This window comes from Ammospiza caudacuta, chromosome 5, assembly GCF_027887145.1.
Source record: "Ammospiza caudacuta isolate bAmmCau1 chromosome 5, bAmmCau1.pri, whole genome shotgun sequence".
NCBI classification, from domain to species: Eukaryota; Metazoa; Chordata; class Aves; order Passeriformes; family Passerellidae; genus Ammospiza; species Ammospiza caudacuta.
The window spans coordinates 47934870-47962587 of record NC_080597.1 but is presented as its reverse complement, the minus strand read 5'-3'; the positions used below and the strand labels follow the sequence as shown (position 1 = coordinate 47962587).

Genomic DNA, 27718 nt, shown 5'->3' with positions numbered 1-27718 from the left:
CACAAGAGCAGTGGAGTTGGCTGTGGGTGTGTGTGGGTTGTCCCATGCTTTGCTCCATTCAGTGTTACAGGAGCTAGGCTGCTGGCAGTCCCTTGAAAGCCCAAGGGCAGTGACTGAAAGCTAAGGGTTTGTTATGGCAAGAAAAGAATGACAGGCAGGACAGCAGTCCTAGCACCCACCCCATGAGTTTGGGAGCACTTCAGTGAGCCTGTCTGGCAGTGAGTTACTTTTGCTCCCCAAGGTTTGTGAACTCATCTAGGGGCCAAGAAGCTGTCTCTGCCCTTCCTGCCCAGCCTCTGAGAGCAGGCAGGCAGAGATTGGGGATCACCTCTGTGCAGAGGAAAGGAAGTCTCAGGTCTGAACTGCCCCCATGAAAATCCAACTGTGGCTACACTACCTGGGCAAGGGGGAGAGGGGAGACACCTGTGAAAATACTTTGGATCTTTATAAAAACACAACAAAAATGTCATTTTCTTTAAAAAGGCAAATGGAATGAACATTTAAGGAATACAAACAATGCACATATTCTGAATTATTATAGTTATCCTAATAATGTAACAATATTATGAATACTATAAGGACCAATATTACTAAAATTCATTCAAATGACTTGTGGTTTTTTGACATGTAAATTCCATCTATGGGGCAGAGACTGAGTCAGACAGAAAAGGACAGAAGCATTAAGAAGGGAATTATAAATAAACTGATTTGCCTTATTCTCTTCCCCAATCCTCCTCAGGGCTGTCAAACACAGGAGCACAGTCAAAAAAGCCATCGGGCCAACATCTCCTTACCTGGGCAGCTCTGAGGAGATGTTGAGTCTCCTGGGGGCACTTCCTTCCTTTGGAGTCTCTTTTGTGCCTCTCTTCAGAGCACATTGAACAGAGACTTCACCATCTTGACTGTGTACTGGGGGACAGTTGGAGACTGTCTCATGAGAACCAGCAACATAAAATGCTGAGATGAGAGAGCAGCACATTAGTAAAAATAAAAGCATAGCTCATCTAGAGACCTACAATTCCACACAAAGCTTTCTGCCCCTCTGTCCATCTTTCCTTACTTCAACCAATAGTAAAATTATGTATGTGCAACCTTGTCTTCCTACTCACCTTCTAGGTTTCCCAGGTGAGGGGCAGCTTGCTGGAGCATCTCTTTACAGGGTTTACCAAACTTCTTTGGCTGTAAGTCAGTTCTTCTGAAAAACATAGTCCTTCTAAAAGCACTATCTTCTGACTTGAAACAGAAGAAGCAGTAGGTATACAGTGTCTGGCAGAGAAGTTAAGGCTGTCACAAGCAATGTCAACTGGGCTGCTAAATGACATGCCCATACTAGTGCACTGGTATGGCAATTTTTTCCAGCTGTTGAAGCAAAACATGTGACAGTCTTATCCCAGCCCTAATGGTTTGAAAAATTATTCCCAGTGTGTTTGCCCTTCCATTAACTTGGTTGGGTGAGACAGATTTGTTTCATGGCTCATCAGAAGCTTGAACATCAGAGTTTACACATGCACTTCAGTTTCTGTGTGTTCAGATATAAAACAATGGTGCAGGAGGAAATACTTTTGATGACCCAGTTTCCCTGGAGCTGAGAACAGATAGATGTATTTTCTGTAGCATGCAGTATTGCTGCAAAGTGGTGAAATGCTAAACTGATCGTGTCTGTGCTGATTTGCCTCCTGACTTGGATATGAATGACAAATTTGTGTTAGGGATTAGTCTTCATGTGTAGCCTGCAATGACAAATCCTACAGGCAGTGATGGTTTTGCTCTGCTGACTGTGGAGATGAGGAAAAATAGCTTCAATAACTAAGGATAGACTTATAAAAATGTGTGTATGCAAAATACTGTTTGCCACAAGAACAGAGAGGATTTTGGTGCTAGTTGTGCAGTTCTCAGTAGCCATCACTAGCCATGTTGACTACCTCCTCACAGCTTGGGCCTTGTGCATTAAATAGTGTTTCATTGACCTCTATTACCACCCTTGCACTTACCTTTAATTTTATTTTTTTTATTCTCACTAGAGATTTGAAGTAATATTTTCCTAAGAGACCTGGAGTTCATGCAACTCCAGTGAATTTTCATCTAAAGATATTTTCTTCAGTAGTACTGTCTGTTTTCCTGGGGTTTTGTTGACCCTCTGCATTGTTTACTGAGTCAGTTTAGATACTTTTTCATTTCTTACCAAGGCTGAAACAAATAAAATATAAATCCTTTATCAGCACTAAAAGATACAAAGGCTTGAAGCTTATATAGCATTTCTCCTATCCACTCCAACTCTTCCAAGCAATTAATATATAACTTAGTAGGAATCCATTAAGGCAGTTCTTCAGAAGTCTAAGATATTTTATCAGGTTATATAAATTTAAAGCTGATTTCATTGATCACAGAGGACCTCAACCATTTCACAGCAGGGTGTGAACCTTGGAAAGTCTGTGGAAATAGTGCCTGGAAATATCTCTGCCTATCCAATTAGCAAAATAGTCTGGCATGCCTACCACTTAGTAGTGCTTGCTAGTACCTTTTGTGAAATAAGCTCTGTACCAACTCAAGATGTTTGTGGCTAGATTTCTTTGCTCATAAAACTTGGCACTTGAAATTCTTGTGAGGCATTAATTAATTCTTTAAAAAATGCACAGCATTTGTATATGGGTGCTATATAGATCATCTGGCCTCCTGTAACTAGTTGTGGGCTTTCTGTCTTGGACTCATCCAGATCTTCTTGGAGGGCCTCTGGGATTGAAAATTTGCTGAGATGATCCATAGCAAGGATACATGAAATCTCATTTGTGGCTTTGAGCCATGGAACATCCCGAAGTTGGTACTTCCCCAGCAAGGCAGCAGAGGTGTTACCAGCTGTGTGTTGGGACAATGCTGCCTTTGCTGGAGGCCCACTGATGCAGCACCTATAAAGGCAGGTTGGAAACACTGCCTGTTCTTGGACAGTGGATAGGCAGGTTGGAAACACTGCCTGTTCTTGCAGGTAAATGCCCTCTTCCATAAATGCCCTCTTCCGTGTCTCATTATGAAAAGTACCTCCCAGAGCTGGCTTTGATGAATCCTGCTCTTTGTGGGTGTTGTTTTCCTGTCTCAACTGTGCTAACCACGTTGTTTCCTCAAGGGTAAGTGGGTAGGTAAAGAGTGTGTTGCAAGACTTCTTTTCTAGCTACTAGTTTTGACCTATTTTGTTTATTGGTATCTGGACTGTTTGCCAGATGTAAGTAAAATAAAAAATACCCCAAAAAAGATGCTTTCCAATTTTAGACAGCTGTTTTGAGACCTCAGAGAGATATTCAGTTGTCTGAGAGGAGGTATTGCTTATTTCTGCAGTAAACAGAACTAGTGGTCTCTTGTGCTTGACAGAGGGTTATAATGTAAATATAGAAATGTTCTTGCTTGAATGAACTGATTTATTACTGTGCTCTCTTTTAGGATAGTGAAATTGTCCCCAGAGAGGTTAAGGTGTTGGTGATGTGCTTGCCTGAAGTGCTGAGGTGGATCCTGACTTGCTCTGTTCTTTAGCTGCCTGTGTGGGGTTTGCAGACTGCACAGGGTACATCTGCTCTGGTACACCTACTCATCATGGTCTGTCTAAACTCATACCCTGGTCATCCACAGGGACAAGCTTTCTCCTCCCAGTTGTCCAAAGCACGAGTCCTACCAAGAGCTGAATTTGCCTTGGTGTAATTTGGAGCAGGCAGGGACATGCCAAAACACTACATGAAGGACAGTAATTAGGTGGCATGCATTTATCTGAGCACATTTCCCACTCCTTAGAGAGCACTCTGCATCTTGGTGGGCACTGGCAGATTTGTACAAAATATTTCAGGCTGGTTTTTATTCTTTGGCCCAGAGAAGGGGTGAGAATATCATCCCCTCTCTGGGTGAGACTGGTCTGAATGGTACAGCTGGAATCAATCACATGTTACTTTAGAACACCAGCATCCCGTGTGAGGATGACATGTCTGCTTTTGTAGTAATAATGAATATGTTTTGAAGCCATCAACACAGCTAGGACTCATTTATTTTGTCTTTTTTTGTCAACTGAGTTTAATTGTTTCACAACCAGAGCTCTTTGAGAAAATAATTTCTGCATCTCCTAGTACCTGCATTCCTAGTGTTTATTCCATTAACTACAGGGATTGTGGATTCTGGTTAAAATAATCTGCCTCTGGACAGGGAGAAGTTGACCCTGCTTGTTCAGCACAGAAAGATGGAAATTAGTTCTCTTCTCAAGTAAAAATTCAACAAAGACTTGAATGTTCCTGTGCGTGTTGCTTTACAAGATTGTTTATCAGTTTACAGGGAGGCCACGCTGCCTTTTCAAAGTGCTGCTGGAGGGCTGCCAGCAATAGTAACAGAAACTGTGCTCATTGTTTAAGTGCCACTGGATGCAGGAGTAGCAGACTGATGCCTGCTTTCCTTTCATTTTGTGATGATCTAATTGCAAGAGATATATAATTCCTTGTCATGTCAGGGAAGTTGTTTCTCCAGCATCTGGTACTTCTCTGATTATCTACAAACGGTATCTGAAAATTAATAGGAAATCCAGCCATTATGTAGGAAGTACTACAGGGAACTGCTGCCTGCACTAAGCCTGAGAAGACTTCAGAGACAACAAGAAGTGGCTGTGTCAGTGAACATATAATTTTCTTTTTTTTTCTTTTCTTTTTTTTTTTTTTGTTTTGTTTTAAACATCCTAGTAAATTATAGCCTTTGGTTATGGTTTGAAGAAATGTGTTCTACAAATGTTGTAGCATCTGTATGCTGCTGTTTTTACTGCAGCCATTGTACAGGTCATTAATCTGATCCCACATCATAAAAATTTCTCCACCCTCTTCGTGAGTTTCTTTGTTATCCTAACACTTTCCAATACCTTGACGCCTGACTCTGCTATGTTCCCTTATAATTACCTGGGGTAGAACAACAGGTTTTTTTATCCTCAATGCACTTGGCTCCTGCATTGGTGCTCCCATCTCTGTAACAGACGGCACATCCAGCTCTGGTGGGCTGGAACTGGTGGCCAGGGAGACATCTGGGCAACAGACCCTCCTCTCTCATCCCCATCAGCTGCTTACCAGGATGAGCTCATGACAGGAGCCTGAAGAGGAGAAATGGCAGCTGCAGATGCTCCCATGTCTGATACCTGGTTTTACCCCTGTAATCACTGTCAAACAACTCTGTGCAAGGGTTGTTGCCATCCAGTGATGTGCAAGGGGAATGGTTAAGCAAAACCCTCCTAAGCAAGGTGAGGGGAGTTGGCAGGTTTGCCTGGGCTGTGGGGCAGGTCTATAGTGGGCAGCAACAAGGATGGTCCAGCTGTTGCAAAGCTTAAAGTGAGCACTGCTGGGAAAACAGTAGGGTTTGGGAATGATCTCCACCCAAAGCTAGGTAAATTTCACCAGCTTTTCATAAATGGCAAGAGGAGAGTTCTTCAGGTTTGCTGCCCAATGGGCAAACATTCTCCCAAGGGTACATGTGTCCTCGGGCACCCAAAATGCCATTGTATCCCATATCTGTCTGTATCCAAAAAATCACTACTGTCTGTTTACAGCCCAGCAGCACAGCCAGAACCACAACTGTGGGATGGTCAGGGGCACAAATCCCTTTCAAAGGGTCGGGTCTGACACTGGTTTCCCTTTGTCTCCCCATTTGCAGTTGGCACTGGGGGCTGCTATCTTGGAAGGGGGTGGTACCCTGCCAACTGAGTGTCTCTGTTCCTGTGGAGCTTGTGATTTAGCAATTTTGTATTTAGTTATTATTCACTGCTATTTTTTTGCCTGTTGCTGTTTCACTTGTTAGTAACTCAATTTTTCCACTTGTATCTACTGGTATTAGTTCTTTACTGGTAGAAATAGATTGATTGGAACTAAGGGGAGGTAACTCATTTTTAGAGTGTCCACTTCTTTAAATTGTCTTAAACCAAGAAAATATGTCAGGGAGGATGAAGGGGATCTGGTTACCTCTGGGAAAAAGACCTGACATTTTAAGCCAGGTAGCATTTTTAAGGAGGGACGTGGTTCTTGTCTCTGGGGTGCATTCTGACTCATGTTGATGATACACTTTCCTCCATGTTTCCAGGACAGCAGCTTCCGTGGGCCCATAGCTCAGGGAATTCTCAGTGTGGATTTACCTGCAGATTGACTCTCAGAGCTGGCCTGTGCCACTTCAGCCTTCATGGTTTACGTTCCCAGGCATTTTGTCTAAGCTTCAGCTGATCAACAGCATTTTCTAAGAGTACCAATAACCTCACATTTTTCAGGCAGCAAGCCGTGACAAGGTTGAGGCACACTAAGCCAGCAGCACCATCCCTTGCTGGTGCCATGAAATTTAGTAACACCGACAGCTTTAAGAGTCTCCATTTTCCATAACTGTAAGCTGAAAGAGAAATTCATGGCACTTAATATTTTCAAAATGCAGATTCTGAGTTTCCTGAAAACTTCTGGGTAACCACACTGGGATTTGTGTTAGGAAGCCAGTATTTCAGCCAGAGATTCTTAACACAACTGACTGCAAAAAAAAAAGGGTGCTGCTCTCCTGCATGGGGCTGAGAACAGGGAATGAAGCTTCCTCACAGGAAACTAAACCCATATGAAGTTTGTGGTCAGAAAGTCTTAGAAATGGACTGATCATTTGTGCCTGCTTCTACCATCTCCTCTTTCTCCACACTTTCTGAAGTTGGCATGAGTTCTTACTCCCAGTGCTTAGTGCAGTGGAGAATGAGACATCTTAACAATGGCTTGAATTTGGGCTTCAGCTTGAAGACTAAATGCAATTTTACATGAATTTAAGTCAAACCAACACCCCACTTGAACAATATGGAGGAATGTCTTCCTTCAGATAAAAGTATTGCTTGCCCTAGGAAATAGTAATTCTTCTTATTTTTTTTTTTTTTTTCCCACTCACAAACAGGGACTGGTCAGATGTACTCAAGAGATGATGCTGACTTTGGGGATACAAGCCAAAAGTAGAAGCATGTGGCTGGAAAGGAGATTGGTGTTTTTAACTTTGGCTGTGTGGTTTTAGGTGAACTTCAGGTGAAGCTGTCAGACTGCACTGCAGAAGGCAACAGATATTTGTGGCAGTCTCTGCAAGCAAGGAGAAAAAAGAACTGTAGCTTCTCTTTTTAGCTTTGCTCCATAAATTATGTTCATATGTCTTAAGATACAGCTATGATAGGATTAAATTTGTCTGGGTAGAGAAGTGTGTGCAAATGTATGCCAAACAGAAGAGACTATTAGACCAGTCCAATGCAGAAGCTTGCTCCTCTATGTTCCCAGGTTTATGGCTTTAGGATACATCCCTGGGCTTGGGGACCAAACAATGGCTTCCAAGGATCCTCTAAATGGTCTCATCACTTCTGCAGGAGCCTGGGGAGCTGTAATCATCCCGTGCAGTCAGGTACGCTCTTCAGTTGTTTGGACTCTAGCCAAGAAGCCTTTTTGTACGTGGTCACTATAATCTGAACACTAGTAAAATTAGTGGTCGAAGGCAAAAAAGGTAGCACTTTCCAGGCCCTTTAAAGCTTTGACAAAGGTACTTTGGCAGAAACAGCTGCCTAAGACATTACTGTCTTTGGGTATCCTCCTCATACATCTGCCAATGGCTTCTGCTTCCGTAGCTGACAAAAGTCTGGCAGGGGTTCGGTCACGTCAGGCACCAGTTTGACATCTTAAACCCAACTTAACAGCAGCCCTTTAAGTTAAATTGCCTGATTTGACCTTGAAACAGACTGGCAAGCATTCAGACAGTCTTCTAGAAGCTGGCAGAAACAAGTACTGGCCTTGAGGAATGCTGTCATCTTCAGCAACCGCAGGCTATAGTAACCATCTGTCCAAGTTTCAGGTCCCTCTAAAACTATTTCAGAAACCTCACCTTAACGTTTCATAGCTTTTTGTTGGTGCTTTGCTGTACATACTGCACCAAATCTAATGTAGTTGGCTTTGCAAGAGCTGCATGCCCTAAATTCAGTGAAAATACTTGGATAAAGAGTCAGAGAGCATTTGCTGTTCAAGCCATTAAAATGATACATCGTCATCCCTTTGGAAGAATGAGTATGGTCCCAACATGAATTAAGATCCCAATTTTAATGTTTAAAAACCAAGAGGTAACAGAGAGATCATAGAACTTGATACATTTTATTTACACATAGAAAGTGAAAAACTGTGTTGTTTATTTGGATATGAGCAGCACAAAGTTAACAGGTGTTAAAAAGAGCAAAATATTACCGATGACTCACTTCAACAATCTATTAGACATGAGCTTGTATGAAGCATACATCATTCAAACAACATTGTTTATACTGGATCTGTGTGAACCTTAGCATATGTCGGCACACTAAAACCAGGTTTCTATAAACAATGAAAAGTTCAAGTCTAGTGGAAAAATACCTTTTCAGTTTATATTTTGTAGGCTATAACACTGAAAACAAAACATACACTGGTATTAATTTGAAAAGCTCTGTAGAACTGACTGTATATAGGGTTTTCCCCTCAAATTTGTGCTCATGATAAAAGCAAATGTTATTTCAAGTTTCATTTTCATCCAAGCCCATAAAGTAAACTTGGAAAAAACCCACAATTATTTTTAGATGCATTTCTTAACCTCCATTTTTCAGCAGTCCTGAAAAAACATTTCCATGCTTTACCAGTAAGAAAGTCTATGCAAGGCCTCTGATGGATGCACTCTCAGGAGATACCCAGCCCTCACTCCTGGACACAGCTATCCAACGACCTCTGCCTGTTCACAGAGTGGGATGTGCAAGCAGTCCCTGGCCAGGGAAGCTCTTGGCAGCCTCAGGTGCCAGCATTTTGGTCGCATGAGAGCAGCAGAGCGTGAGGCAGACCAGCCACAGGACTCTGCAGGAAGGGAGGGGGCTGGAAATGGCACCAATTGCTCTGGTTGCTGCTGAACCCTGGCTTGCCATACTTTTTTTTCTGAACTACTGGCATTTCTGGTGGCTGAAAATGGAAATGCAGAAGCTCTGCCATGACTTGTGTTTGTACTAGTTGGGTAAATACACGCCTGGATGCAACACAGCATAATGCTAGGTCAAACTGCTGGCTGCAGTTTGCCATGGTTTCTTCCATAAACCCTTCTCAGCACCTTACTCCCAAATGACCCCAGCTGAGAAGGTAAGAGGGATCTGGGTACCAAAGGGGCCCTTTAACAAGGGAGATATTTTACCCAACAGGAAGACTGGTAGACTTGCTGTTGAGAAAACAGGGAGTCATGTGCTGGAATTAATCCTAGCAATTTAACTGGACCTTTTATTTCTCTTTTTACTTTAGGGATGAAATTATAATTTCAAGTTTAGAATTTAACTTGTGAACACTTGAGAGAAAGAAAAGGATATACATTTTGCTAAGAAGCTAAAGTATTTGTATTTCTATTAAAATTATTCTTAATATGCAGAGCCTATCTTAACACTTCCATTCATAGGGGATAACCAACTGCAAAAATATACAGCATCCTATTTATTTACAATATATATGTACATAAAAATGAAATTTCCTACAACACAACTGCATAGATTTGTCTTCAGAAACATAGGTATGTGTACAATTTGTGAATTCTAGACTTTCCAGCCCAGTACCTTTTATTAATTAATTTTCTTTTTTTTGTTTTTCACAGTTCATTACAGAAATCCTTACATTAGATACAAATAAAACATTCTTTGCTGTACGTTACAGGAAATAAGGATTTTCTGATGCCAAGGGCTCTGGGGATTTGTTTATGAAAGCACCGTGGCTCCAGCTGATAAAGCCATCTCATGGAGCTGCTGATGGAGCTGAGTACATTCTGTGGTGCCTTTCTCCTACAGGCACTGGGGTGGGGCAGTAGGACTGGAGGTGGGACACCACCACATGAAAGTTTTGTTTTGACCAAGGTGCTCTTTAGCCTTAATGTAAGGTTCAAGCAAAGAAATGTATAAATTTATAGATAAACTAGACATACCATTAATTGTTACTGTTTAATACTCCATATCAGAGAGCTGTGTTGCGCTTATGCATTGTAAGGCAGATGTACAGACAAAACCCACACACCTTCCAACCCACACTTGCATGTGTGACCTATTCAGGTGGAGCACAGGCTTGGGGTTCATATGTGGCTCAGAAGAGCAGCCCTCAGGGTGGATGAGCATTCTCATCCCTGACCTCACAGGATGACACCAGCTCTTGTGCCCTAGGCTTGCACATGTGCCAGGCACCCCTTGGTCTGTGCCAGCTCTACAGAAGGTCTGTGCTGGTGCACAGATTTGGCACTGGCCCTCTGACCAGGAGCACGCATCAGCCAGAGAGGTCACTGCCCTGAGACACTGTTCCCAAGTAACAATTTACTGTGTTTTACTACCTAGGCCTGTTTGCCATTGGACAGAGAAGGGCAGCTGTATTACGGCTGCTGTAAGCCCATAACTATTTTCTTTGCAATGTGCTGTGGACTAGGAGAGGCAGCAAGGCTGTCTTTTAAGTGTAGGATTAACTCTTACAATCTTATTAGTAATCCCTGCTTCTAATTAGTCCTTCCTTGTCCCTCACCACTTGATTGTTGCTACTACACAAATAAGAATTTTAAAGATTTTTGTTGCAGTTATTAGGAGCAATTTTGCATACAGTCTATGACATTTGCAGTGCTCACAATAGTGATAAACTCTCTATGAAAAGAAAGCATGCTATCACCTACTAAGTAGATATGGTACTCTGGTTCCTATTAATTTTACAACAGAGAAACTCCTACAGCATTTCACTGTGCTCTTAAAATCCTAGCTAAAATGTGGGACTCGTACAATCGCGGCTACAGGTTCACTATTCCAAATGAACTGAATAACAGCAGTACATTTTACAGATAACCTCATACAAATATTGTCATCCATCACTGATGTTGACAGTTACAGCAGGGTCTATTGCATTCTGTTAAGAATGTATAAACCTGATGAGAAAACAAAAAGCACGTTATTTCACGTTCATTACCACAGACATCAAAAACACATGATTCCTTTCCATAAATATCTATAAATATGATGCCAGTAAATCAGTCTAAGCAAAATTCCTTTTTTTTTTTTTTTTTTTTTTTTAACGAGACCCAGAAACAAAGTCTGTTTAAAGACTTAATATTTTGGGTATCTATTTTTCAGTATATAAGACATGCTTTGGTGGTTCAGTACCTTGGGTAATTTCACTTCTATGCACACTCAGCTCATCATCCCTATTTATTCAGTAAAACTCCAGTATACAAATAAACTGGGGAAAAGGAGAAGGCAGAATAGCAAAGAGGAGAGAGAGGAATGGTGATGGAGGAGATTTAGGAAGATGAACAATCAGTGACCCAACAGCCCTTCAAGTTGAAGGAAGTTGGGTGCCAAAACTCAATGGTTCGTATTTCAAACAGCAGACTACGGACTATTGGGGGGGGGGTGGGGGGAAGGAGGAGGGAGATGTCACATATGGGATCTTGCTGGAATCCTGTGCAGCAGATCAGACCTCTAGCTCATACCTGGATACTTGAAAATCTTTCCCAAGATCTCGTCTCTCACAACCCCCCCAGTGCACAGCACTGTGCTGCTCATTAATCAGTAGTAGAAGAAAGACAAGGGGAGAGGAAAGCAGGAGAGCCTGATAGCATCTTAAGGATAACACTGCACAGCATTCTCAGGTCTGAGTTAGGTTTTTAGGATAAGATCCAGAGAGATTATAAGGCACCTCAAAACCTGAAATGCAATCTCAGCAAGCTGAGTCAGAGAATGGAGTGAGATGCTGGGCTTCTGCTGCAGTGACCACTGAGGGTTCGGTGCCTGCAAAAGGAAAACCATAAATTTACATCCCAAGCTGAGAAGATGCCTGGAATGAGGCACAAAGAGATAGGAACAAAGCACAGGCTCTTCTCCCTAGAGCTTGCCTAACACCTGGTCTTGTAGGCTATAGTATGGACTTCTCTGTGAATAAAGGGAGGGATCAGTCCCATAAGGAGCACAGAAAGAACGAGTGACCTTCACCATCACAGATAAGGGTCTGAGACCACCCACAGGAAAGTACAAGGGATCTTAGTGAATGGGCTCCAGGTAGCTCAGCAGTTTGTATGTCAAAGGCTGAGCTAGGGGGTGCTTGGGAGAAAGGATGATGCACCAGAGACCTTGCTGGGAGGTTTCCAGTTTTGTTCTTGCTGCTGGGCTACTCCAAGTAGTTTGGAAGCTTGTGGAATCCACTCTGCCTTATTTCTGGATCACAGTGAAGTAGCATCAAAGGCAAGTACCTCACTGCCTATGCTAAAGTACAGATCTGGCAGTCTGAGTTTAGTAGGTTTAGTTTCTGCAGCATGAATAATCTGCAACTCAATGCCCAAATTTCTAGGAAGGGCCCAAACTAACCTCTCTGGATGTTATCTTTAGAAACCAAGTTTCAGGGTCCTGAGATGTGTTCTGTGATCTCAACTCTCAGTGACTTGAAGTGATGGTAAGGTGTTACATTACAAGGTAATGGCAAATGGGGCAATTCAATAGCTCACAGAAATCCCAAGATCCCAAATACTCTATCCCTAGCCTTAAAAAGAGTAAGTTGCAATGACAGGTTCTTCACAGCTGATGATGGTCTGTTTCCACAGTTACAAAGGGAGCTGTCAATGAAGCAGCTACTGAGAACAAGAGGGTCACTGCATACTGACAGGTATGGTCTGAGCATACCAAGGGCATCACAGCCCTTGGGCATGAAGTGGGGCTCCCTCCAGAATATGAACGTGGGAGCCATGTTCATATTCTGAGACACTCCTTAGCTCACATGGTGAATGACATAAGGTGAACACGTTTTTGCTGCTGGCAGTGCACTAATAGAAGATGCCTGCTCAGGACAGTGAGTGATCATCTGCTTAGCTTTTGAGTCTCTACATGTGGTTCTCTACACCAGCTATAAGGCATTAGGCAAATGCTTATTCTGTGGACAACTGTTCCAAGTGTTTCTGCTAATAGAATATCTTCTAATTGATATGCAGAACTAATGAAAAATGTAAATGAAATCTTTTAAATATATAAAGTATTTCTGTTCAAGAAATGTTGCAGATTTCAATTTCCATTAGAAATCTAGTAGTGTGAATCAAATCCTGCTCCCACTGCTGTCAAAGACCCCACTGACTTCAGTGGGAGGAGGGTAAGACACACAAGAGGAGCCAGTCCCTACAAGGTATGGAAAAGGCATGAGGTATGATGAAATGCGTAGGTTTTGATAAAACTGGAGCTTGGTATTTTTTTTCTGAGACCAATGGGGCATTACTAAATAATTTAATGCTGAAGAAAATGCAGACTTCTTATGGAAATCTCCAAATGTCTGCTTCTCTTCAGACTCAAGTACTCATGGTTTGGGGTCAAGTTCTGGTCAACCTCCAGCTCAAGTGTGCCAGAGGAATAGCGGCTGGTGGTGGTGGCTGTCCTTCTGCTCCCTGCTCCGTACCACAAAGACACACACACACAGACACACCCAGTCTGTTCCCCAGAGCCATGAACGGACCAAGCCCTGGGCCTGGTTTGCCCCCAAAACATCAGAGAAGCACCGGATTTAGGACCTACGCTTACACAGCACTCGCTACGCTCTCATGGTGCTTTTCATGCCTGTATCCAGAATGCTACACTTAACCCAGTGAGGCAAATGGTGCCTGGAACAGCAACAGAACAAACAAACAAACCAACAAACCAGATACATACAATTAGAGAGAAGAGTTTTGGCTAAAAGAGAGGGGAAGGATGTGAACGGACAACACTCCAGTTGGAATTGATAGCAACAGGCGCTGCTGCCCTAAAGGAGCAGAGCTTGTGGCTGGAGGGCTAAGGAAAATAATGGAACAATGTAATTCATGGGTGGGAGAGGGGAAACTAATTGTGACGAATTTCTGTAAGTGATTCTCTATATAATCTCATGGACAATTAACACAGACTTTTTGCTGATCAGAGAGTGACACGCCTGCTGGAAGAATGGGTCTGTTTTCTGCAAGAAAATACTCCCATGACAGTATTTTCAGTACTGGATAATCATTATTTGGATTTGATTTGAGTAAACTCACAAAAGGTGGAATAGACAACAGAACGGATGGTTGCGATTTTGGTGTGTAGCAAACAGGGGTATCTTCTTTTGGGAAGAAGGTGAACTTCAGTGGCCTTCGGCACTGCCTCCTGATTGTACCCAGTCATAGATGACCAAGGGAATGCTCACCAGGGAAAACAATACCCCCAGTGCCAAAAAAAGATAAGCCTGAAACAAGGAAAAAAAAGAGAGAAGATTAACCAATTAAAAGAAAAGACAATTCAAGTATGTTGACTTCTCTTAAGAAGATGTACAAGGTGATGTAATAAAGTTATCAGCTAAAATGAGCTAGCACTTCTGGTAAAGACAAGACCAACAGGTAATTAAACAGATTAGTGCCATTAATAATTACTTGCTGAACATGAAACTAATTTTTTTCTCCTTTCAATTCCCTTCTTAAACACTGATCACCTCTAAAGATGATTGAGTCTGTTTTTAGGACAGATCAGCTCTGCTCTTTCCAAAGCCCCACAGAAATCAGTATATTCTTCCCACTGGATATGTGTTCATCTAAGTTCAGCCCTTCCGTCATGGGATCTGTGGGTGCAGCCAAAGTGAAACAAGTTTCCTACCTGTCTGCTCAGAGAAGAAAGGTCTAACTGTAAATGCTTCCAGTGCATGCCCCATTAGACTGGGAATAACAGGAATGCTGCATCTTTTCAGCTGCAGCACTCTCTGGAGCTCACAGGAAATCTTTCCAAGGTCCAGTCCTATTTGCTCATGCATGCCAAATGGCTAACATAACACTTCAGCTGGCTGCTTCGAGTGGAACCACCCTAGGTGTGACTCAGGTCCATTAAAACCATGAGGAATACTGCAAATGGAGCACTTTGCATGCTTTCTGGATCAACACACAGAAGCAGAGAGAGCTTGCTGCACTGAAAGGCTTGTTGAAGTGGGCTGGAGGGCTTCCTGCACCCTGCTGACAGCTGCTGCTGCGTGCCAGCCAGGGAAGTACCTCATCCCACAGAGAAGGGTCTCCCCAAAACACAAGATGCTGTGCATGGCACGGCCCTTCCACCAGGGGACTCCCAGGGTGAGCAAAGGAGAAGGGCAAGCACAGCTGCCAGCTGACTGAGGTACAGAGGGAATGTAATGTAAAGGAGCTCACACATATGTTCAGACTAGGTCTGCTCTGCTTTAATGCTAGCACATTCAAGAAAATGACAAGATGGAGGTGTTGCATCGATGGGAATGGAATTCATACCCAAATCCTCTGAGTCAACTTTGATCCATCCTGCTGTGTAATTTTTATATACAATGATGAAGGAAGAATGAAGATCAGCATGTTGGCAGAAGTGACCCCTGCAAAATTCAAATGAAAGAGTTTTGTTAACTGTCGGCAACAGCTAATTATTGTGTTGCTGATTAGCAACTGTTTTTTATTAGCAGGACAAAACCAGGATACTCTACCTACAACTCCAAAAATATCCTTCATGGATGGGATAAAAATGACTAACAGGTTGATGATAACCAAAAGAACCAAAGTAACCACAATATGACGACATAAGTCAAATTTTGTTTTTCTGGCCATCTCGAATAATGACGAACGCACCTGTAGGGGGAGAGAGAGAGGAAGTTTTCTGTCAAGATCAGTCCATGAGCTTCCCATGTTTATTTTAACTGGTTTTTCGTGTGACAAGTGCTGCATAGATCTGTCAGAAATTTTGGGTTGCCTGAGGTAATGTCCTTTGAAATACCCCTTAAAATTAATTTTTATTTCATAACTGTAGGGACATGTGCATGTGCAGTAGGATATTCCTCTCTTTCTAACATGTCTTTTTGAATCCTACTTTAAAAGGAACTTCACCTCTGAGCCTGCTCCAGTAAAGTGATGTGACATAAGAGAGGATCCTTGTGGATTCAATTTAAAACAGATTTACCAAAAGTGATTTATTTGTTTACTGTGAAGAGAACTTCTCCAGAAGTTAGTGGGCATCTGGCATGAAAAAAGACTAATCCAAGCTCAAGCTCTTTTTGTAGCTGCAACACTGTAGTCTCAGCCACCACTGGATTGTGGTTTGAAAAATTGTGCTGTGCACAGCTGTTACCAACTTCCAAACCATGCAGACCTTTTTACTTACAGTGAAAAACAGCACTGGCACGGTGAGAATCACTGCCACGATCACAGCCAAGCGCACAGTCAGGATGAGGATGTCATCTTTGCTCTGGTATTTGTGAAGCAGATCTGACTGCACATTCTCTATGGGAAAGACAGTAAGGTAAGTGTTCTGGCAAAAAGGCAATTAGTCCACAAAAATCATTGCTTAACAACAGCCTTCTTGAACAACAAGTGATTTATCTGTAAACAAAAGAGTATGGAATGAAACATCCTTGAGTTAATACAGCACTTTAAACAAAATCCCAATGATCCCATTATTCCAGATTAATTCTTTGGAGGCCTGATTTGGAAATGCATTTTAATTCATGACAGCACATGCCTGAGTCTAAGGTAATTTTCACTGTAGAAAAGACAACAGTGAGACATACACGAAAGCTTGCTTACATATATACATTTATACAAAAATAGATAAAGTGAAATTAGCTATTTTTAATTGGTTCTGTGGACTTTTTTTAAAGTTCCAAATTATATAAAAATAAAGACATGCACTGCAATGGCTGAACTTAATATAAACTGCAAGGTCTTGAGCTAAATTCATTTAAACAGCAAATAAACTTCCAGCAAAAAGCAGTGCCCCTGTTCTCAGCTGAGAACAAAGCCTATCTCAGGTCAGCTCTCAGCAGGACACTCTGACATTTGCACTCAAATCCTTCAGCAGCTCCTCTGAGGGCTGCCAGCAGAGCCTGCAGCTCAGCTCCACGCTGGCCAGCAGCCCCAGCAGCCAAGACAAATCACAGGGGGTGCTTAACAGGGAGGTGCTGGCAATATTTTAATACAAACTCCTGCCAAAATGTTTCCTTGAAGCTGTGAAAAATAGTGCAGAGCAGGTCTGCGTGTACTAACCAGCAGGAAAACCAAGTTGCTGAGGGACCTACATGTTTGCTTTGTAATTTTTAAATATCCAGGAGCAATAACCTAAAGGGGTGGCTGTTAAGCATGCCACCAAACGCACTTGCTGCCCCTTTTTAGGCCCTTGTTTCTGCTTGCTAATCTTAGAAAGCTGGTGGTAAAACATAACAGCTCTTAAAGGGAACTCAGTGGCCACGTCTAATTTACCATCTTTGGCACTTGGGAAAACCTCATGTATTCCTGGAGGCAGAGGGATCTGTTCTGTGGCAAAATGCCTACACTCCCCCCAGGGCGCCCTTCTGGGTAGAGACCACAGGTCAACACCACCTAGGCATCCTGCCTGAATCCCCACCAGGAGAAAGAAAACGCTCTCCCACCTCCCTGCAGATCAGGAGTGGGGTTTTCAAGCCGGGCACATGCACAGCTTCTGCAACACAGAGCTTACTCTGCTCCTGCAAGCACAGACTGCAACTTCTGTACCGCTCACGGGCTGCAGCCAGGTAGGAAGTGAAGGGCAAGGCTTACAGTTGAAGGTCTGTTTTCCTTTCAGCTAGATACACCACAGAGCCCAACCACACTGTGACCTTTTAGGGGAAGAAAAACACCTCTTTTCTGTAATTCTGCAATGTAAATATAGTCATCACTGCAACACTTTTGAGAACACAGCAAACAGACAAGTACTATTGGTGTAAAGAAGAAATGGTCACAATAAAAATACTGTTCTTACCCAGGTAAGGGTAGAGAAGAGGGTTAGAACACTGTAAGTGAACATATGAAAGGTAAGGTCTTTTTGGTCTCAAGGGGAAGAATGAAGAAATTTTATGGAGGAATTCTACATTCCCTCAGTGTCTTTTTTGCAGCCTGCCACTGCACTGACACTGCAGAAGCCCCAGCAGAGCTCTCCACAGCTTCCACCTGTGGGCTGTCAGTGCTGGAGAGCAGGGATGCCTAATGTGGGGAGAGGCACACAAGACACCCCAGGGATTCCTCCGCCATTCCCCCTCAGGAGGGCCAGAAGGACGCAGCCCCTACCTCCTCCATGGACTCCAGACCCTCGTCCTTGAGGGGTGTGGGAGCTTCCCAGAGAGGAGCGCCACAGATCTGCCTCCTCAGATCCCTGGGGCAATCACATCAGAATCTCCTCCCTGCCAAAGCGAAGGGGTCCATGCTGATTTACACCCACTTGCTCCCTGGGGCTGCTAATTTGATGCATCTCTACGAAAATGTGTTAGATGGGAGCAGCTGGATGAGAGCGGCTGATGCTGTTGTCACTTGCAGCCTATTTGTGGGTTCATTGGGAAAATTAGAACAGATGACCTCAAGTTACTTCAACACATGGATACTCAAGGCCTCATAACCAGAATGAGAGTTTGAGAAAGCAAATATGAGATTTGGTACAGCTTTGGGGAAAAAAAAGCCACATTTCATATTTACTTATTTTTTTTCTCTTGCAATTGGTGGCTCACAAGGGACATTATCATGAATGAGGAGGTTGTAACAAAAATGTCACTTAGAATAGGGTGGTGAAGACTGATGGGTGACTCTGAGGTAAAAGGCAAACATCAGCTTTGTCACCTGTCTTGTAACCCCTTAGCAGTCCATGGAAAAAGACACTACTTTTCAACATTCTCATGATACTGGAATATGGGAGTTACTGGGCAACATTCATATTTTATCCTACTTTACTTAAGAATTGTGCCTTTAGGGCATGCATATTGTATCCTTTAGTGATACAATATAATTTGTTTGTTAACTGAATTGATATGCATGGAAAGAGACAGGGTGGGAGTCTCAAACACTGAGATAATCATCCTTTGGTGGCTGAGCTGGGACAACACTCAAAGCTTCCCCACCTTCACTGCAGTTTGTTTAACCAAGACCTTAAGAGGTCAGCTCTAGGGACACAGGGAAAACATTTGGTCTGTTGCCTCTATGACGAAAGCGTTACTAAGAAAGTGAAAAAGCTGTGATGGTGATGGCCAATTTGTTACTCATTTCCTAGGACCTGCTCTCAAATCTGTCTCAACTTTTGCAAATATGCATGCTTCAGCCATTACCAATGCACACATCATTCAGGTGAGGACCTTGGAATAAAATAAAATCTTAGTGGGGCCCAGCTAATCCTCAATTCTGTAAAACAAATCTCTCCCTCATATTTTGAAAATGCCTTTTGCAAATAATACTTTCACTTGTGCATTTCATCCACAGGGAAAGAGGAGAAAAGGATTTATACCTACAATATGAGAACTACAAGGAAAATTATTTGGAAAAGTACTTTAATATAAGTGGATGGGACTTTCCTTTCCAGCTGGGATACACTATTGATTTGACATGTATCCCCTTTCTACTCCGATCAGTAAAGAACCCCATACTTACCATAGAAAGTCAAATAGCCAAATATGGCAGTCATAAAGTACATCAGAAACATGGCAAAAAATGAGATATTTGAAACCAACTGCATTTTTTTCTGTGAACGGCTGGAGAAAGAACAAGAAAAGAACACATAAGAATGGTTTGGCTGGATTTTTCCATAGCTGTTTCAAAATGGATTAGGTGTTTGTATAAGCATAGTAATTCTGGGGAGACTCATAAATGCATTTTCATTTAAAACAGTAACTCGCTGACAGCTGCACAAGGAAGAAAAGGACTGGGGAAAAGGACCCTTCTTGGGGCTTAAGTGAAAAAACAGTGGGTGTGACCTGTGGGTCTGCTCCATGTCTGTACCTGCTTAAACAGTGAAGCCATGTGGAGACAGGATGACCCTGAAACACTTTGGTAATTTAATTAAAAGGTCAAAATGAAGGAAGTATAAAATTATTCAGAGAGAAAAAACCCCCAAAATGTTCTGAATGACTGCAGAGAAATATCTGTGTCCCCATGTGCAGAAAATACTGGATTTATGCTGACCTGTAAAATAGGTTAAGTGTAAACATTTAATCTTCAGATATTTATTCTGAAGTATGAACACTCCAGTACCTGAGCTCAGACTTTTAAATCCACACAAGGTTGCCCTAACAGGTACCTGGGAACCTGCTCAAGTGACTTGAAATTTAAAGCATCCAGCAAGCGTCTGAGGGCAGTCATGGGTCTGACAGACCCTGACCTCTCCCTGGGGCTCCCCCATGGCCCAGGACCCCACTGCAGCTGCCCAGGGCTGTCAGCAGTGTCTCAGCAGAGCTGGTCTCCAGCTCCCCACAGCCCATCCATCCCAGCTGGAGGTGTCAGTGAGACAGCAGTACCAACAAAGGTCTTTTAGTATCAGTAAGGCTGAAAGCACTTTTAGTTTCCTGGTACTGCAACAGACTTTCGGTTGCACTAATGCTGTGGAACAAACACTGTTAGCGGAACACACGCCTCTCCTGTGCCAAATATCAACTGGCAGAACTTGGCTCTCCCCAGGCTGCTGTGTATTTCCAGGGAAAACTCCCAAGTATTGCTTTATTCTCCACCTCCCTCACCCCTGCTCCAGGGGCACAGCATGCCTGGAGGCCAGATTTCCTAGCTGACAGCCATGCTTGATGAGTGTTACTAAAGCACACCTCTGAGTGGTACAAATGACTCAGAGCACCTCTGTGCTAACACTTTCCATGTAAAACGGGTCAAAACAATAAACTGTTTAAAAAAAATAGAAAAAGGCTTACTCTTTAAGTTCGCTGTAAATCGGGAGGACTGATGGGTGGCACACAAATGCAAAAGCAATGGTGGGCAAAGCGTACACGGTCTGTTCAGAGAGAATTTCAGAAAATAAGTTAAGAAGAAGTATTTTCCCCAGTGGTCTGAAGAAATGTTCCATGTTCAACTACCTCAGCTCCAAGCTCTCTGGACTCTTCAAACAAACAGAGAGCCTTTCTGAGAAGGCAGAAGACCTGTCCCTTAGCATGTGTTTAACAAAATGGGGAAACCAGGGCGCTTTCAACAGGAGGACAAAGTCTTGCCTTGGTGGCATCAGCGCAGCGCTGACTGTGCTCACAGAGCACAGAGCTGGCTTTGCCACGCTGCTGCTGCCTTTGCCCCCTGGGATGGGTCTGCCTGCCCAGCTACTGCCACCGTCACTAGCACAGTGTCAGTGTCACGCGTGAAAGGGACGTATGGTGAGTCACGGCTACGCTACCCTGCCTTGGCATGGAGAGGGGTGCGCGCCCATGGGGCTAAGGTTGAAGTCCTGAAGAGGAAGCCCGTATCCAGACTGTAAGAAAAGAGAACAGGAATGCAGAACTTACAAAGAAATGGATATTTCAAGGTACCAGACTGAATCCCTTAATTTCACAGGCCAACAAAAGGACCAGGAGAGCTGTGGAGGGAGCATGCTTTTTCTTGGGGAAAGAGAAAGACCATTATGTCACCAGAAAGGGCAGAAGGCCTCCAAGTGGGACCTCAGCCCCTTCTCCACTAACAGCTTGGGTGGGTTTCAGTCCTCAGCCAAACTTCAAAAATGGTATCAGTGCTCAGGCACTTCCATTCTCCTGAGGGAACAGGTATGAGCAGAGGTCACATACCTGAAATTATAGGTAATTATAGGTCCTCCTCTAAGGACAACATGAGTCTATTCTACATGCAGCTCTGTCCTGCCCTCTGAGATCTGCTTGTGCTGGTCACAGGCATCCCCTTCCCACACAAGACATCCTATGGTGCACCCCAGGCCTGACAAATTCAGTAAATGTGCTGGTTGCTCTCCGGAGGTCTTTCCTTGCCCAGGCCTTTGCCACCTCTCCCTCACTCACAGCACAGTACAGTTGTGGTGTCTCCATCTGTAGGGACATTCAGAAGTTGCCTGGACATCGTGCTAGGTGGCCTTACCTCAGCACAGAGGTTTGACCAGGTGATTTCCAGGTCTCTGCCAACCTCAGTTGTCCTTCTGTTCTGTGAAACTGTCCTGTCTCTCCTCTCACACACTGAAGCTGCTAAAAAGACTGGCAAATTGTTGGCCCAGAGGACAAGCCTCTGGAGTTCAGCTCCTAATTCAGATGGACCAATCCTTCCGAGGTGCCTCCATTGGCTCTGAGGCAAATGCTGACACTCACTGAAGAAGAAGACTACCCTTCAAAGTTTACAGAAATATACTTACACCTAAGTTGCCATGGCACAACAAGGTAACTAATTCTTGGTTCATCATGATGGATCTGGGGTGATGGTTACCCCCAGCCAAAGAAAAGTGCTTCACCTGGCTTCTTCAACTGAAGCTGGTGGGTTAAATTTAAAAAAAATACATTTTGCACACCTCTGCTATAAATGTGCATTCCCTATGAAAGCGACTAAGGCCCTGAGGACCACGTCCTGGTGGATAAAGTGCTGTTTCACTGGGAACACTGCATCCCAGCACAGCTGACAGGAGCCATCCTCCTGCAGGTAGAGACAGCTGCCCTCTCATATTCTCTAAGACCAACTTTTTCTGCAGCTGTGTGGTGATGGAGGGAAGCATCCAGCTGAAAAGCAACCAAATTTTTGCTGGATTAACTTTCAACCATATCCTTTTCACAATCCAGTTCACCGCATGGCTACAGAAATGTGTACCCTGTTACGAAGAAGTGGTTTGGGTGCAGGACAGAGGTTTTGGGCTTTGGATGGAGAGGCGACCTACTCAGCCTCTACTGAGCAACAGCCTAAAGGCACAGTTGCAGCACGGATAGTGAGCAGCAGTGGAAAGGAAAAATCTCCTGAAGAGAGCAGTTATTGTCCAGTGGTAGCTTGGGCTCGTAGCCTTAACACCTCTATGCCAGGGCAGGACAAGACTGCAAGGAGCCACATTCACAATGGCATCTCTGCAAGGCTGGGCAAGGACGCCTGCTGTGCATTAACCACTGGGTCAGAAGTGGAACCATGGAGAATCAGGCCCTTTGTGGTGCTGATCAGAATAAGAATATGGGGTGTAGGTGCATATATTATGTGAATTAAAAGTAAGTATTATAAAAAGAAACATACCTTGGAATTAAAGATAACATACTTTGGCTTACACGTATGTTCTGAGCTATTTGATAGGATAGATGATGTTGCATTTAGCCCTTGTCCATCACAGGGAATTTGAAACTTCTTGTAAATAACCTAGAATAAGAGGAGAAGACAGCTAATTGCTAAAATAATAATGAAAAGCAAATTGGAATTTAAATATCAGTGGAATTGTGGGCATCCTGAGCTGCATCAGCAATAGTGTGGCCAGCAGGACTAGGGAAGTGATCATTACCCTGTACTCAGCACTGGTGAGGCTTTTCCTTGAGTGCTGTTTCCAGTTCTGGGCCTCTCACTACAAGAAGGACATTGAGGTGCCACAGCATATCCAGAGAAGGGCAACACAGCTGGTGAAGGGCCAAGAGTGAGCCATAAGAGGAACTGCTGAGGAAGCTGGGGATGTTCAGCCTGGAGAAAAAGAGGCTGAGCAGGGACCTTATTACTCTCTACAATTGCTTGATAGGAGGCTGTAGCCAGGTGGAGCTCAGCCTTTTCTTCCAGGTAACAAGTGACAGGATGAGAGGAAATGACCTTAAGTTGCACTAAGGGGCATTCAAACTGGACATTAAGAATTATTTTTTTTTAATGGAAATGGTTGTGAAGCATTGGAAAGACTGCCCAGGGAACTGGTGGAGTCACTATCCCTAAAAGTGTTCAAAAACACACAAGTAGATATTTCACTTGAGGACATAGTTTAATGGTGAACAAGGTGCTTGGTTGACATTGAACTTTTCCAGTCTCTTCATCGCCGACACCTTAACAATCCTGATTCCAAGTGATTCATCCAACAAAGAAAGCAAGCTGAACTTACCACTACCAGGAAAAATACCATGCAGCTTAATGAAAATCCACTGGTATAGCCAAGGTATCCTGAAAGAAATTAAGAGGAAGTCTCATACAAAATAATTTTATTAGTCTTATCTTGGTTTTTACTGCTTTTTGCTTCTGCATGAAAAATTCAAATGTATTAAACATTTAATATGTGCTGTGAACTTCTGGGCAGGACAAAAGCATGTCCTGTTGGTGTGGGAGTCTCCCAAAGTCTTTCAAGTCTCCCAGCTTTTGGGCAAGCCTAAGCCTTGCTGTGACCTGTTGTGACTTCCTCAGGGTCACCTTTACCACAGTTTAACTAACTTTACTTTAAAAGAGGCTGTGAGAATTGAAAAAAACCTGAAAGTGTGCAATTGCAATCTGAATATGACTCAGGTTCCCTAAGTCATGTCAGCTGAGTCTCAAAAAAGAAGATCCCAAATGGACTTTGGTGCCAAATGTTACCAGGATGGTTTTTAAAAAATACACTGTGTACCTATTGGCATTGCAGTTGGATTCAAACACATCTGAAAATGCAATTCTCTGTACATATCTTACTTCAAAGTCCAATACTTCCAATTAACCTCACCAGTAAAAATTTTCATGCAGATAGAAAAGTAACATTTTTTGTAATCTCACCAGTTGTGAACATGCTTTTATAGGCCGCACATAAAATTGAATTACCTTATGAAATTAAGACCCTCTTAACTATAATTTGTAAAATCAATTTCTACAATTGTGTGGATAAAGCTGGTTAATACTGAGCTCAATCACTGTGATAATTTAGGCCTACTTGTTTCAAAATGCTCAGAACACAGATTATTTCTGGATCAGGGAGGCTACTTAGATAGCAATGAGAGCATATTTTTCTTATTATAGTTGAATTGTCAGTTTGGCCATCAGTGGCAAAATATTTGGGTTCCCCTTTTTGATTCTCATGATGGCATTTTCATCTTACCTAAGTTCTTCAGGAGACATAAAGGGAGGATTATACACAGCGTCACTGCAACAACAAGAATCCGCCCATCCACGTACCATTCCCTGTATAAAACATTAAAAAAACCATACCATGAGCACATCCTAAACATTTTCTGGTTTTCCTCACTCAGTCATCCTGTTTGATTGCTGTACTTACAGAACTATCTTTGGTCTCCTTACCCTACACGTTTCTAATAAAGGACAGAAAGGATCACATCTTGGCTTTGCAGACTCATTAGGTATCCATGGCACTGCTCTGACTCAGGTAGGGCAGATTTCCAGAGTCACCAAAGTATCACCCTACCATGGAGATCCGTGCGTGGGTCTGAGAGGCAGAACCACCAGCTCTGTAACCTGACACAAGCCACTCTGCCACGACAATGAAAGATCACACAGAGGGCCAGAGAGCACAGTGGGGCTGGGGGGCCACCACGAGTCATTTGCCAAACCACCCAGGCACATGACTGGAGCAGCAAAACAGGCTCCAGCAGGCTGGCAGGCACTAGCTAGCCCAAGTCTGCATCTCCTCTACCAAAGTGCTTTGCATCCTACTGTAAAGAAAGAAAGAGGAGAAGGGGCAGTGTTAGTGATGTTCTGTATGGCCTATTTCCATTGCTTGGTCCAGTACAGTAGGAAAGCCTAAGAATGGAATCTCTACAACCCTCTCCTACACTGCAGCACGCCATATAATCCAGTGCAAGGGGTATTAACTGGTATAAAAAAATGCTACCCCTCTACTAAAGTAGCTGGCAAATGCCAAAGAGAGATAAGGGGCAGAAATCTTGTTTATATAAATATTCTGCAATGGTCATATGCTAGTAGCAAAGAATTTCACTCTGTGGACATTGTTTCAGGGGCAAAATGTAAGAGACTGAGAATTTATGGAAACACATAATATCTTTAACTTGCATTGTTCCCAATATTTCAAGTGTTGCCTAACACTGTAAAATATTGGATTCTCTTACCAGAGTTTTGTATATAACAAAATTCTTCATGAAAACCTGTTGTGCAAAAAGGGCAACTAAAGTTTCATTCTCTATCCATTGTCTCCTTCCCAAATTTATCTTGTCTTTTATTAATTCCCTGAGATATTCCTGTGAAAATCTACTTTGACAAACCTAAAGGGTATCCAATACTTCAGAGCTTTTATAAACATCTGCTTAAAATTTACTGTACAATGTCAAATTCTACAGTCTAAGTAACAGAACTAATTCAACTTACGAAAAAGTTTCTTCTTTTCCCATTAGGAACTTTATGGCAGAAGGCAGCTCATTTTTGACTATGAAGAGATAGCTCAACATTGCTGGAGGAAGAAGAAGATAATTTTAGAAAATGGATAAAATAGTTTGTGGAACAAGTACCGTGAAGCATCCTTAACCTTTTCCCACATCGGTATCTGATGATAGAAGACCCCAAACTATGACTGACTGTAAATCACTGATCATTCAGTAATGCAGTATTTTTAAAGGGCTGCATGCAAAATTATAGCCACAACTATATTGAAGACCATGAATGTCCTTGGATGCCATGGAGAGAAGGAACCTGACTTGTTTGCAGCTGTAAAATTATTGAGATATTCCTGGCCTTTGTTTTTCAATATTCCTTATTTCCTTTACCTCCAATATTCTGAAGAGATGTAGATCCAAAGACAATCATTTTCCCTGGGGTACCAAAGATCTGCTCACCAAGCTTTTCATACACCATGCAGCCTGCATGAGAAGAAGAGGAGAAAGGTAACAAACACACTACTGAAAGCTGTTGAGTCAAAGCGTTTACGATTCCTTTTCAGCCAAGTACCTATCTATACAGCCAAACCTGCCATTTGCAGGTAAATAGGGAGCTCCCTTGTAATTTCTAGGGCTGAAAATTATGTAGGTATATTTTCCTGACTTCTAAAAATGCTGTTGTTGGCTACCAGTCACTTCTGAAATGGAAGCTCCTAAAGAGAGGTTTACACACTTTTAATGAGTCTGTCTATACCCCGAGTGACATGTTAAGTCCTGGTATCCTCATCCCAGCATATTAAGTTTTTCACTTGCAATGAGAATAATGTAGAAAGGCTCCTCTCCAGAAGAAACTCAGCCCAGCAGGATCCACAAATCAGCCCAGGCAGCCTGGACACACACTACTGCCATTCTGCAGTTCTGCTTGCCTTGACTCAATGATCAGATGAGGACAGCCACTGGTTTAGAGGATCATTTATGGCTTCTAATGACAAAGCCTCAACTTGTGAATTCTCAGTGTTGTATGTTTTTGGTAAAGCAGGCAAAGATGTAAAAGATAACTAAAATTTCTTTCCAAATATCTGTCAAGCTTGTGAAACTCCTCCATTAATTGGTTTGTGTTTATGTTAATTTTTTTTTTTTTTTACTTGTCTGTGATGTAGGCTGATAAAAAAGAGTAGTGGGCATTGTGAAGATGGTGAGAGACATAGGAACAGAAAGAGAAATACTGGGCAGATTATTTTTGGGATACATTTTTAAAATTATCCAATTATCTGGTTTTGTCTATATTACCTTACTGACATTTCTGCTTTAAAGTTTGCGTAAAAAGTAAGTCTGAGCTTAAATGTACCAGCAACATAGAAAAGAGGACTTAGATTTTGGGTGTAATGGGACACAAATGTATCCACATTGAGGAAGATGTACCTATCTGAAATAGGCAGTTGCTGACATTATACATATTATAACAGTAATCGTGTATGTCCAAATTGCATATTTAAATATTAAAGTATTCTTATGCACAGATTATTTTTTAAATATGACATTGTTAACAAGGAAACATTGTTAACATTTAGACATTGTTAACAAGGAAAGAGGCTCTTGGACTTCAGAACACAGTGTCATTTGACATAATACTGTAGGCAACTTCTAATTTCTGTGTTGAGATAGTGTATCTGTGTTACAGTTACACTTCTCTCTGTGAAGGAACTGTTCCCTTTTATTTTATTCTAAGA

At 42.6% G+C, this 27718-nt stretch overlaps 1 protein-coding gene across 2 annotated transcripts in view; it reads right to left on the bottom strand.

The window, feature by feature from the left end:
- Positions 1–8065: 8065 nt before the first annotated feature.
- The window catches only part of SLC38A1 (solute carrier family 38 member 1), a 42627-nt gene continuing 22974 nt past the window's right edge, over positions 8066–27718 (bottom strand). The window contains exons 6-17 of one of the 2 annotated variants that reach the window (XR_009274757.1): positions 26379–26471; positions 25984–26065; positions 24743–24825; positions 23786–23844; positions 22951–23070; positions 20673–20752; positions 19408–19508; positions 16145–16263; positions 15474–15615; positions 15268–15365; positions 14041–14228; positions 8066–10926 (exon numbers count right to left, since the gene is read on the bottom strand). Coding sequence is in view for 1 of the 2 variants with exons in the window: in XM_058805242.1 (XP_058661225.1) it covers positions 14127–14228; positions 15268–15365; positions 15474–15615; positions 16145–16263; positions 19408–19508; positions 20673–20752; positions 22951–23070; positions 23786–23844; positions 24743–24825; positions 25984–26065; positions 26379–26471 (1079 nt within the window). In the remaining variant the exon portion in view is untranslated. Of the gene's footprint in view, positions 14229–15267; positions 15366–15473; positions 15616–16144; positions 16264–19407; positions 19509–20672; positions 20753–22950; positions 23071–23785; positions 23845–24742; positions 24826–25983; positions 26066–26378; positions 26472–27718 lie in introns of both variants that reach the window. The other variant, XM_058805242.1, reaches the window with a different exon arrangement.